The 14,202-nt window shown below is 34.9% G+C and overlaps 1 protein-coding gene across 1 annotated transcript; it reads right to left on the minus strand.

The window, feature by feature from the left end:
* Positions 1–9,044: 9,044 nt before the first annotated feature.
* LOC128996656 (uncharacterized protein K02A2.6-like) lies at positions 9,045–9,527 on the minus strand. Its single transcript, XM_054422088.1, has one exon. It carries the CDS (start codon positions 9,525–9,527, stop codon positions 9,045–9,047), a length of 483 nt encoding a protein of 160 aa, XP_054278063.1.
* Between the last annotated feature and the right edge of the window lie 4,675 nt (positions 9,528–14,202).

Consider the following 14,202-nt stretch of genomic DNA (forward strand, 5'->3'; position numbering starts at 1 on the left):
CATATATACTTATCTTACTACCTGGGTCATTTAGAGAATTTGGAAGATTTTTAAGGTAACATATGAATAAAAGAGGACCAAGAATCGATCCCTGTGGGACACCAGATGATATCTTTGATAAATTAGATCTCGTTTTATGGATGATGTTATTTTTTGACAAAGATGATATTTCCACAAATTGGTAACGTTCCTCTAAGTATGATTTAAACCATTTGAGAGTGACTCCTTTAATACCCAAATTATCAAGTTTAGCTATTAATTGATGGTGGTCTACATTATCAAATGCCTGGGACATGTCCATGCCAGCTGAATTTAAACCCTTATCTAGTGAATTTATCATGGCTTCAATGAAACTAACCGCTGATGTAACGGTCGATCTACCAGCACGGAAACCATGTTGTTCATTATCAATTAGATCACACTGGTTCAAGAAACTGTTCAACCTGTACTGTTGTACACTGCCTTCTCATATACCTTTGAAATTGCCGGGAGAATTGACACTGGCCTATAGTTTGAAATATCTTTCTTAGAGTTTTTCTTATAAACGGGTACCACACTCTAGCAATTTTAAGCTCATTTGGAAAAATTCCTGTTACAAATGATGAGTTAATTAGGTGCATTAAAATGAATTTAATCTCCTATTTCACCTCTTTTAACATTTTTACTGATAAATCGCCATAGCCAGATGTTGTTTTATTTTTTAAAGATTGTATAATAGTTATTATTTCAGTATCAGTTACTGGTTCGAAATACAATTTTGTATGCCATATATTTTTTGAAGAGGTGTCTGATGTAGTATTAAACAATTTTGTATGCAACGTTGAGGATTTTTTTAAAAATGAGTTAAAATTATTTGTTATTTCTTTTGCATTGTTAACTATCTTATTGTCAACTTTTAATGACATATTTTCCTGTTCTTTTTGTTTTTTGCCGTTAAAGACTTCCTTGTTAATAATTGACCATGTTGTTTTTGAAATGTTTGATGAATGTTTAATTTATTTGTTATAATATTCTTTTTTTGTTATGAAAATATCAAATTTAAATTTTCTTTGACAAACTTTAAGCTCTTTGCACTCTTTATCTTGATTTCTTGCACACTTACTTAGCCTTACAATAGTTTCCCTCTCTCCTCTTAACCAGCATCCAGCAATTCTTTTTGGAGCCTGTTCTAACAGTAATTTGTGGAAAGCACTCATTAAAATAATAAAAAAAATTTCTGATGGAACTTAGAGTACTTATATTCAATAGGAGACATGTAAATTTCCATCCAATTCTCATCCTTCAGTTTTGATTTAAACAAATTGATGTTTTCTTGGCCAAGATTTCTACAAGTTTTTACTATGGATTTTTTTTGTCATGATCAAGGGTAATATTCATCTCAAGTACCTGACCATCATGGTCTGACAAACAAGTAATTACATATACATACATCCATATACATACATCTGTACATCAGTAATATTAGTTAAAAAATTATCAATAGAGGATTTGGAATTTTTTACAACTCTTGTGGGAAAGTCCACCAAATATACTCAAATATACAAGCTGCATAGATAAATACTATGTTACTTACAAGCTTGTAAAGAGGGTTAGTGCTTGTAATCTTACCTCAGAAAAGCCGTTTCCTTCCTGTGTCTTTTTATTTGTATCGAACATACATACATAACCTCCAAATTACGGTAAACCCTTAAAAATTGGAAAACATTTTGTTATTGTTTTCCTAGTTTTTACACAGGGATAATTAATTTAACCAAATAGTACCAATAATGATGGTGGGTATGCCACTTACACATTAAATAGAATAATATGGATAATGAGGGTCCCCACTTCCATTAATGGTGGCCCTAGTTTTGAGGTTATTTGCAAAACATAGCTGAAAATACATGTTTTATCAGTGTTTTTGAAAATGCTAGGGTAAAATATCAAATTTCCACTACTACTTTTGAGGGGAGGAAGATAGGAAGACAAATTTCTTACAAAAAAATAAGATTTATATTAATAAATAAACAATACGATATTCGATACAATATTGGCTATAGGTGTATCGATACGGGTATATCGATACACTCCCGCGTATCTATACAAAATATCGATATTTTGCGGCCCTAGTATCGATATCTGTATCGATACGTATCGATACGCACATCACTAGTAAGAACAAAGTAACTTACCGGTACATATAGACTAAATTTTGTGTAGGCTACTTCAATGTTTATCGGCAATCAAACTGTCGATGTGTTCACATTTTGTGTTTTTCATACTAACCGATTACACTGTCAGCACATGCAGGAGCCCGGAACATTTAAATTCGAAGATAATGTGTGTTTATAATAACTTAGCTGATTTGTTGTCACGTCAATTTATTACACGTTCTTATTAGAATATTTTGAAATAATGCCTTAGGCCTATTCAAATATTTAAATAAAATGAATAATGTTAAACTCTACTCTTTGAAAAGCAGTCCTGATCATTCAAGACCCCAGCATGATTAATATTGACTACAATCATACCGATAATTAAGTTAATCTATTATATTTGTTTCAGGGCAAAAAGTGCTGCTGTCGCAACCCTCAATGATTATGATTGGAGTGGACGAAGAAACATTTATTTCCATTTTATTTTATTTTAAAAGTTTTTGTAATTTCTTTACATAATTTGGTTTTAACTTGCATAGAATATAATAAATAGTTTTGTCTAAACTTTGAGTTTTTATCCACCAAAAGTTGAAAAATAGATTTATTTTTTAATGTAAAATTTATAGTTGAAATGAATAACTGAACCAGACACTTTGTGTGTCACCAAAGATTGCGGCTTTTCACTGTTTCAGTCAAATAATTGTAATGTCCAATTGTACATAAATCAAATTACAGTGTTATATCAAATTGATCATCAATTGGACTAAATATACACATCAATGTTTGTGACGTTTGTACATTCATTGAACATTAAATAGTCTCAATTTGTACAAACATGAATGTGCATATGATGTTCACTAGATGTCCAATTGAACCTTAATTTAACCTAAATTGAATAACAATTTGATGTAAAATTGATCATAAATTGATCGAGATATGCACATCATATGTATATCGATGTTTGTGACGTTTGTACAATAATTGAACGTTAAATAGTCGTAATTTGTACAAACATGAATGTGCATACGATGTTTAGTTGAACATTCTTGAACATCAATTTAATGTTCAATTGATTTATATGGGTATGTGTGATTTTTTCCCAATTTATTATAGAGGTTGAAATTTTCTTAATTTTTAGATTATTTAAATTATTTATAGCCATCAATGCCACACCTCCTTTTGTAAAATTGGTTCTACAAAAATAATGTTTAAGAGTGTAACCATCAATATTGAATTTTTGAATTTCATAATCCTTCATATTATGCTCTGTTATTACTAATAAGTGTGGATTTATTTTGTCAATAATAATTTCTAGTCCATTTTTACGAGATTCCAGATGTTCTATATTTTGGTGAAATATTGTTATTTTGTTTTTGGAGAAGTCAAAGTTAGGTTTAGGTTTGTGGCTTGGGAAGTTCCGAAAATTGTGTTGTGAAGAGCTGTACACATTCTTAGTTAAGGCTATACATTCTTTGGGATTTTTTGTATTATTGGTAAAAAAGAAGAGGAAGGAACAACCATGTTACCTGAAATCACTCCTAAACTGACTTCACTCACAGACAAATCACTTTTACTCTGCTTTTCACTGACACTGACATCTGCACTAATGTCGATAGAGCCTTCCTCAAAGTGCATGGCTCTGATGGTATCTTTCAAGTCTTGTACATAGCGTTCTACTTGAACATTAGTAGCAGGATGGTAAGGTTCTGATCTCTTGTGTCTAATCCTGTTTGATTTAAGACATTTTTCAAACTCTAAGGAAACAAATTTCCTTCCGTTGTCTGACACTAATATGTCAGGGATTCCAAAGGAGCCGAAGAATTTACGCAAAGCCTCAATGGTTTTATGTGAATTTATAGTTGTAAGTGTTACAATTTCTGGCCATTTACTGTAGGCATCCACAATTTGGAGAAAATAATGACCATAAAATGGTCCAGCAAAATCAACATGAATTCTTTGCATAGGCCTTGAAGGATATTCCCAATGGTGAACTGCATGGTGCTTTGGGTGATTCATGCTGTACTCGTTGACATCCCAAACAATTTAAGGTCATATTCTCAATGTCTGCATCAATTTTAGGCCACCAAACATACGAACGAGCTAGTGCCTTCATGCGAACTATACCCACATGAGCCTCATGAAGTTCTTTCAAAATTCTTGCACGAAGTTGTTTGGGAATCACCACACGATTCCCTTTTAATAAGCATCCAAGCTGAATTGACCATTCTTGTTCGTTAGAAGACATCGGGTGATGGATTGGCTCCCCTCTGATTAGTGATTGATAAATATCTCTAAGATCTGGATCAGATTGTGTATTTTTTGCTATTTCTTCAGCTGTGACAGGTAAAGTATAGATTTGTTCAATTTCATGAACATCGGCTGAGTCTTGAGGGTTACTTAGTAGTCTCCACATAGTCTGATATTCCCATTTGCCTTCATAATCGGTACAACTGGAGTAGCCCAAAAACTCTGATTCACCTTTGTAATTATACCTTCTTTTTCTAGTCTGTCGATTTCTGCACTAACTTTTGGTAACAAAGCATAAGGTTATAGCATTAGGCATTAGCAGCATTAGGTCTTGGTCTAGCTTTTTTAAAAGCTGGTTTAGTGTCAGGCTTTAAGTTAAGAAGTGCTTCTCCCCCTTTGAAACTTCCAACTCTAGGTTCAAATATGGATTTAAATTCCATTAAAATATCATGTACTTTGGGATTTGAGTGTTTAACTCTATTCAAGTCAGCTCTATGAACGTTATTTATGTCTGACCAATATTTTAATCGATCTCAGCCATTCCCTACCAAATATATCGTATCTCTATTACCATCGACTATACATACAATGGAAGATATTTGGTTTATGGTTACTGTAACCAACCTGAAGAATGGTTTTACCCAAAGGAACAAATTCATTTTTTTTATCTCTTAAGATTATGTCTGGATTCATTAAAGGTCTGTGTTTTGGAAAAAACTTAGAAAAGTTACTTTTTGACATCAAAGACACCCTTGCTCCTGTATCTAGTTCAAACTGAATAGGTAGGTTTCCCATTTATTTTTATGTTTAACATAATTTTCCTAAATTTATCTTCTGAGGTATTCGTAGAACAAATGTCAATAACATTAGTTTCCTTATAGGGGGATCCAACAGAATTGTTCATATTTTGTTGTAGAATTATTTCACTTTGATCTTCGAACGAGTCTGTTATTTGTTTTACATTTCTTGAAGTAGTGTTAAATGTAGTCTTATGTTGTCTTTGCAATTTGATAGATGCATTTGTATTCCTAAAACAAATCTTTGCTAGATGCCCTATTTTTTTACAGAAGTTACATGTTGTATTTTTGTGTTTGCATTCAGATATGTATTCATGTAACTCTCCACAACGATAACATTGTTTTAGATTGGTACTGTTTTTAGGTTTTTGAAAACTTTTCTGTTGTACAACATTTAAGTTAACCGGCAATTCATTGTTTTCATGTTTGACTTTTGATTGGATTGTTATTGAATCGTTTTGAGCCTTTTTAATGACTTGAGCCATGTCTACAGCTTTTTCAAAACTCAAATCACTATCACTTAGAGTAATTAACCTTGTCTGTATTAGCGAATTTACCATATAGGGAATAAGCTATTACCGTAGTACTCATGGTAAGACCTGGACGCGGGACCGATTTTTTTTTTCGTTTTGAGGTCCCTAGAGGCCAAAAACACCATCCGTTCAAATTCATATATATATATATTTATATATTTATATATTTATATATTTATATATATATATATATATATATATGTGTCCGTTAGCACGATAACTCGAGCAAAAATGATCCGATTTTGATGAAATTTGGTACAAACGTGTAAACCTACGTTTATTTGAACGAGTTCGCGATCCAGCATGATCGGACCATGGGAACGGGGGTTTACGGGGGGTTTTATGGGGTAAAAATAGGGTTTTCCCATTTTTGACCCAAAAAACATAAAATTTAGCAATTTCTTTCCAAACCATTTTGTAGAGCTTAAAAAAACAAATAATTTAGTATATTGAAGCGTTATTATGCGCCTAATGGTTATGGAAAAAATTCCAAAAAATTGTAAATTTAAAATTCCCATGTTATTCTTATGGAGAATAAGTAAACTGTTGTAGTTTGCTTGTTTATGAACATATTTTGATCAAATTTGGAAAATGTTTTTATTTCTTACTAACTATTAACATTTTATAAAAAAAAAACAGTTTTACCCTCCCTGATGCAGCAAACCTAAGTACTTGTTAAACTAATTCTATTTGAATAGGGAATAAATGTTATATTTTTAAGTAGACATTTTAGTGTAAATCCAATCAGGCAAATGGAAATTCGCTTAGTCTGCAGGTTTGCTGCGGCGGGGGTATTTTTTCATCCCTTAGTCCGAGTATGAATTGGTTTCTCAGGGCTTTTGGCAGAAATGTGCCGAAATTACAATATCTAGACAACTTTCTAAGATCCAATGAAAATTCAGAAACGTTTTCTCCTTCATCGGTGTCTATAATGAAATTTGAATGTCTCTGATACTTCATTTGGTTTCGGTGTAAAATGTGAATTAAGAGTTTGAACTAATTCAGCATAGGATTTAGTTATAGGTGATACAGGATGCAATATATGAGTGAAAATTTAAAAACGTACGTTTTCATGTCCCTGGCCTTTTACTTCGTAGATACTAGATTTGTAGTTTATTATTATGTGTTTTAATATTTTTTGGGACGGGGGCAACATGTTACACACATTTATTTGGTTTTAAATAGGTTGTAGGTATTTTTTTCGTATTTTTAAAGTCTCGAAATTCACGACCATGACGTGTCCCAAGGGTACATTTTCCAACTTTCACGCTGTTTTTAGACTAATTATTCATGCCGAAATATATAAAGCCATATTTTTATGTTATCAATGGTTATTAAACTTACAAAAAAGGAGCATATTATAATTTTATTGTCATTACAAACTGACTACCATGACAAAATAAGTCTGTCCCTCGATTTGGCGTCACGACCATTTGGGAAAAATTTTCAACTTTGGAGCACGACAGTGGCAAGCCTGGCGTCGATGGAGTCAGTTGGGTTTAGAGACTAGTTCGGGGTGTACGTCAGGATTGTAGTGCCGGTCGTTTCGAGTTGAAAGGAAGAATTACAAGATTAATAAAGGAAAGATTGTGTTTTTTGTAATTTTGGTGTGTCCATGACCGTACGTAGTCATTCGATGAAGTAGACATGGTGTTAATTTTTGTTTATAAGATATTTCAATTGATAGATTAACCTAGAAGTCCACTTTGTATCCTCGAACATGAGGATAAGGGCTACCGCCAGAACAGAGCCAAATAACACGTAATTTCACGACCAAAGTTTCACGACCATCGCCGTTTTTTTCACGACCAATCCAGCCTTATGGATTATAGAGTGTTTGGTCGTGACAATAACTTTAATATAATTGTAAATTGAACAGTTTAGTTCAATTGAAACACATATTTTTATTATAACTAACAGGATAATTGAAGGATTGTTTAGAAAGATTTAGATTATTCCAGACAATTCACGACCGTACCGCTTGTCCCTGACCATCACGTTTATGATTTCTATCATAAAGATTTCAAAAATTAAAATATCGTCATATTTCAATGTTTTATACACAAAAGAAGCACACCTCTATACACACATAACGATTTTTCGGGTCTCAGGTAAGTTTTTTCGGAGTTATGCAAACTTAAAAAGATTTTATTGCCTTTTTTTCAATTTTTTGAGTGTTTTATTTTTTTTTAGAAAGACCAAATATACCAAAAGCTCAGTGACCTTTTTATTGTATAATGGTCATAAAAGTAAATTAGTTTATAGCAAAACATAGTTATAAAAATAATATTAACTATTTTTAATATTCATTTAAACGTCCGTTATGGTCGTGACAGGATTTTGTGTTTTTCCACTAAAGATGCTCTTTTAAAAAGAAACTACCAAAGATATTGCGTTACCATGGACATTTTATGAAACTTCAAATGTTAATGAAATAAAAAAAATAATAAAAATTTTGAAAAAAGGGGAAAAGAATTTGCAAAGTGTTTTCCTGAAAACGTACGTTTTTAAATTTTCACTCATATCCCTAAGTTTACTGTAAGTGTCTGATCCAATACAGTGAATGTTGTGACCGTACTATTGAAATACACACACATTGTAAATTATATCTCTTTATTTTAACAACATAGATGTTTGTAGTGTAATGTTTTCAAAAGTAACAATAAGAAGTGTTTACTATTTAATATTTACCAACAGCTGACTATTTAGAATAGAGTAATAGAACAAGATTATGACACTCTCCCTCACTTATTGAGAAGAACATAAACTATTTTTGAACGATAAAGTCTTGTAACCAAGGTGGCTGTCGTCGTTGTCTTATTGGTTGTGGAGAGCGAACTGGAATGTTAACTTCTGTAGGTTGGTCTGGTTCTGGTTCAATATGGTCGGGTCTTTGATCAGGATAAGATTGAGTTTGGTTTGGAAGTCTTGGTACATCAAATGATTGCTTAGGTTCAAATGTTACCATCTTTTCTTTCATTACTAGAGTTAGTCTAAGCTGGTTAATGTGTCTCTTGATATTTCTTCCACTATCGAGTGTTACTATGTAATGTCTTTTTCCTAGTTTCTTCTTTACTACTCAAAACTGCCAAACTTGTCTGTTGGTACTGAATATTTGAACTTGCACTCTCTCCCCCTCTTGAATTGATCTGACAGGTTTTAAAACAGGCTGGATACTTGATTTAGGGTGTTGGTAAGGAAAAATAGCATCAAGTCGAATCCTTAATTTTCTATTGAGGTAGAGTTCAGCAGGGGCTTGGTTAATAGCTAATGGAGTAGCTCTATAACGGAATAAGATTCTTCTCACTTTGTCTGTCAGGGTTCCAGGTTCTTCAGAAGCTGACTTTAATTTGTTCTTCAGGGTTTGTACGTTGCGTTCTGCGGCCATTTGTCGCTGGATGCCCAGGGGCAATGAACTTTTGGAATATGCCGTTGATCTTGCAGTAAGCTCTGAATTCTTCACTTGTAAATATTGTAGCATTATCAGAAACGCATTCTTTCGGATACCCATGTGTAGCAAATATCTTGTTTAACAGATTGATTGTGTTTGAAGATGTGGGTGCTTCCTTCAACACTTCGATTTCAGCCCATTTGGATCTTACGTCAATACAAACAAGAAGATAGCGATTTCCATAAGGGCCGGCATAATCTATATGTATGCGGTCCCAGTTATTTTCAGGTAGGTTCCACGGATGTACTGACACTTTAGGTGGACTTGCTTTCACTAGGGCACAACTTTTACATCCTTTAACTAGTCTTTCGATTTCACCGTCAATTCCTGGCCAGTAAACATAGCGTCGAGCGAGTTGCTTCATTTTGGTTATTCCCAGATGAGTTTAATGAAGTTCACTGAGTATTTTGGAGCGTAAAGATGTTGGAATTACAATTCTGTCTTTTCGAAACAATATACTGTCAAGTAGGGTGTATTCTGAGTCAGTAGAATTGTTTTTCAGGGTTCGAACTATTCCATTCATTTCATGGTCTTTTGCGGTTTCTTCTTTGATTGTCTTTGAAGTTATTTCACGGTTGGATACTTGAAAAAGTGATTGAGAATAAAGCTGGTTCACTTCTTCCCCGATTTGTTGATCTGTTGAACTACTGCATGTTTTGACTGGAGATCTTGATAAACAATCTACATTTTGATTGCTACTTCCCTTCTTGAATCGAACAATGTAATCAAATCCGGAGAGGAATGAAGCGTATCGCAGTAGGCGAGCTGACGTCATCTGTGGTAGAGCTTTATTTTGGTGAAAAATCCTTGTCAATGGTTCGTTGTCTGTAACTAAAATGAACTTCTTGCTAAGTAGGTAGTTGTAGAAATGGTTGACACCAAAGATTATCGCCAATGCCTCTCGATCAAGTTGACTATAGTTCATTTCACTCGGATTCAAAGAATGAGACGCGTATGCTATCGGACGTTCCACTCCTTCGATTTCGTGACTTAGTACAGATGCGACACCTGTAGGACTAGCATCAGTTGTCAGGATGAGGTTTAGGTTAGGGTCGAATGGAATTATCACTCTGTCACTGCAGAGTTCCGATTTGAGTTTTAGAAATGCAGATTTACAAGTAGCTGTCCACATCCATGGTTCTGATTTCTTCAGTAGACATCTGAGTGGAAATGTCATTGTAGAAAAATCTGGTACAAATCTTGAGTAGTATGTAACCAAACCCAAAAATCTTTTGAGTTTGTCGAGGAACTAGTCTAGGAAATAGTTTGAATTTTGCTACTGTCTTCATCAACTTGCAGGTGTAAATAAGCTTTAAATAAATCAAGCTTACAAAAGTACTTAGAGTTTCTCAGGCAGTTGAGCACGTCATCAATGCGACGTATTGGATGATTTGCTTGTACTAATCTGTCGTTAACCCCACACTTGTAGTCAACGCATAGGCGGATTCCGCCGTTAGGTTTGCGTATTACAACAAGAGGTGATCCCCAATCCGAAATTGTGACTTTGGAAATTATTCCTTTAGCTTCAAGTGTATCCAGTTCCTTTTCAACTTGTTCTCGCAGTGCATATGGCAGATCTCTTTCCCTCGTAAAGATCGGTTTTGCGCCTTCTCGAAGCTGCAGGGAGACTTTAAAGTTCAATCCTACTTTTTCTTCAAAAATGGGAGCAAAATTACTTAAAATTTCGTTTATTGAATTTACACTGTGAATCGGAACGTGGTTTGAAGGTTTCTGAAACATTTCCTCATACACCTGCCGAAGCTCGATTTCTAACCCTCTAATCCACTGTCTACCTAACAAAGCGTCATGTCCTGCAGGTACGATGTGTAGTTCACAATCTATCTGTTTACCATTGTAAGATACAGTAACAGATACCTTCCCAACAGGTTTAATGATGTTACCTGTGTATGAACGAAAGCAAACATTAGAATTCTGTAGGGGAAGGCCAAGCTTGAGTTTCTTGAAATCACTTTCTGAAAGTAGGGAAAATTTTGCACCAGAATCGACTTCAAAACGTTGACGTTTGCCGTTTAATTCTACATCAATGAGGTATTTGTCGAGATCAGGAGTCATTTCAAAAAGGTCTACTACAGTACAATTCATGCTATGAATGTCGTATGTTGGGTCATGAAAAGGTTGATTGGACTGTTCACTATTAGTATCTGAATTTAAGTACGGTTCAATTAAATCTACTTTTGAATTTTTGAGTAGTGATTGAATGCAAACTTTTGATACATGTCCTTTCCTTTTGCAGTTATTACACGAGAGCTTCTTAGGGGCGGTTCACGAGCTCGGGACTTCATAGTCCGCGACCAGACATTGGTCCCGGACTATATAAGCGACGACCAAAAAATGGGTTCACGAGTCAGAGCCTAATGATGTGAAAGCCGGGCCCAGTGTAGGTCGAGACCAAATCCGTAGCGGAGCCTAATGACAGGGATTCACAGGGAATTTCTGTTGAGGCGTTGGTAACAACCACTAACAACAGTCTGGAAACACATGTGAAGCTACTACTGCTGACATACGCACTTCCATACAGGATGATCGTGAAAAAAGGCTGAACCAAAATGTCCAAAACGATTATTTTTCTTGTATTTCATTGTCCCAATGCTCGCCTATGATAATCTATCTAAGTTTATTGATTTATAAACACAACAATCCAAGTTTGTATGAAATCAGATAATGGAAGTCTTTAGTGAAATATATGTTTCTGTGTGCATTATTATAATTCAATTGGGATGCATGACATAAAATAACAGGGTATTTATAACCGGATGAATGCCTATTTTGCATAAATGCCCGATAATTTAGGATGGTGATTTTTGGATAGGATAATTTTAACTAAACTTATTTAAATGGTACAATTATTGAAACTAAAATGTATTTAGAGGTAGTGATTATTAGATATAAAAATCGTATGTGTGTGCTGGATTTAATCGTGGCTGTAACCTAAGAATATTTTTTCCGTTATTCTTACACTCTTTCATAATCTAACTTTAAAATGTTGAAAATAATATTCTGCAGTTAGCTCGTAATATTATTAATGTTAACAGCAATGGTTTTTAATTTACAGAAACGTCTTTAATTTACGTTTATATTTAGGAAAACATTGTTTTTTTTCTTTGGGCATAGTTTCGAACTGAAAATTTGATTTGTTCTGCTTTCATTACCAAACAAATAGCTATCATCCAAGCTTTACTAACATCCAATAAATCACCAGTTTCTCGATGAAAAGTGCCATCAGCCAAAAATATTAGTACAACTGACATTTTTTTTCAATTTAGAATACTGTAATGGATTTTGTTGTCGGGAAATCCGTGCCTTGGAGTGAACGCCTCAAATGACTCATTGACGGCATCTTTGGAACATTTTAATCTATCTTTAAATTCATCAAGTCATAAAAGGGTTTTAGTCATGATAACGAGCTGGTCCTATGCGAGGTAGTGGAGTGATGGTACATAATTGTTAACATAATACAGTATAGATATTTCATAGTCATATCAATACACACGGCGACCAGTGGGTACAACACATGACGGTGATACCACCGCGAACCGTACTCAACGACTGACGGTTTGCTTGATGTTTCCCACAGCAAAAAACTATTTCTGATACTGTAATTATGTTAGATAACGGTGGTTTAACTGTGGCTGATTAGTTATATTTATATTCTAATTTTGTCGTTAAAATTGTAATAACATGGGGTTTATCAGTAAAATATCTTTGTTATGATACTACTTTGTTAGGCCCCGGCCACACGAGGCGGTTTAACCGCGCGAAGTTAAGCCGCGCGAAGTTAAGGGGCTCGACAACACATTGAATCAAATGAGAGTGGCCACACGAGGCGAAGTTTAGCCGCATGTGCGGTTGAGCCGCGCCATGTCGTACCCCGACCGCGCGAAGTTAAGCCGCGTTGGGGGGGATGACACACGTAGTCTTATGAGAGTGGCCACACGATACGGTTCGACCGCGCGGCAGCCGCGCTTATTAGAGATATTCTTCGGACACTTCCAGTGCTTTTTTAGTTTGTTTTGTGTTTTTGTTACCGGTTGTGTGGTGTTAAAAAACTGTTTGATGTTATTGTCAGACGTTCCTCAGCACTAATTGAACTTCTCATGAGTGTATTTTTCTTTAGCTATATGTGGTTGGCGCAATTCAAGTAACTTGTCGAACGATGCAGTAACACTAAACACATACATACGGTAATAACCAAAATAACTCCGAACTATGGTTTCGCATGTGCTCGTAAAAAGTTCGGTACACAAATGGTTTTTCCGTTAGGAAGGGATGAACCCAATGATTTCTGTTAACATTTGGTTCAAAATCACCACCACACGCTTCTAATGCACAAACTAACATAATGTTTCGTCCACGACTAAAAAGAGTGAACTGAACTATGTTTAAATAGAGTACTGAAACCCAACAGGAAGCGGTTCATCCGCCCCGTGTGGCCAGGTACTTCGCGCGGCTTAAATTCGCCTCGTGTGGCCGGGGTCTTACGTGCATAATTTATTTGTCGTTTTAAGTTGTTTGATGATTTTTTCATGTTTTATGAGCCTTTTTACATATTTTTTTAATAAGGTGTTGTGGGTTATGAAATTGTTTGGAATTTAATGAGGAACCACATTTAAACATTAGTTTTTAACAAATAATAAAAATAAAGGAGCTAATTAGATAAAACAGGCATCATGTCACCTTAAACCTGCCTACTACCAGGTCTGAGTTGGAGACCAAACACCATTGTTCTTTTGGGCCCGAACCATCTCATTTGGGCTCGGACTTGACTCGTGAACCCACCGGGACTAATGATCAGAGCCGGACCTATCTGTAATTGGACTCGTGAACCCAACTTTTAAAACCGGGTTTTATCCCTGCACTAATTGTGTGCCGCCTATCAGTTTGGTCCGCGGCTTATATAGTCTCGAGCTCGTGAACCCGATTTTTTAAGTCGCGGCCCAAATACCGGTTATTTCCGGATTCTGGGCTCGGACTACGATGGTCCCGAGCTCGTGAACCGCCCCTTATAGTCTACTCTACAG

This window comes from Macrosteles quadrilineatus, unplaced genomic scaffold (genome assembly GCF_028750875.1).
Source record: "Macrosteles quadrilineatus isolate MER2022 unplaced genomic scaffold, UCM_ALF_1.0 Scaffold_1__1_contigs__length_201487025, whole genome shotgun sequence".
Taxonomy (NCBI): Eukaryota; Metazoa; Arthropoda; class Insecta; order Hemiptera; family Cicadellidae; genus Macrosteles; species Macrosteles quadrilineatus.

Coding starts and splice junctions, on each gene's coding strand:
- LOC128996656 (XM_054422088.1), bottom strand. CDS start 9,527: ATGAAGCAACTCGCTCGACGCTATGTTTACTGGCCAGGAATTGACGGT.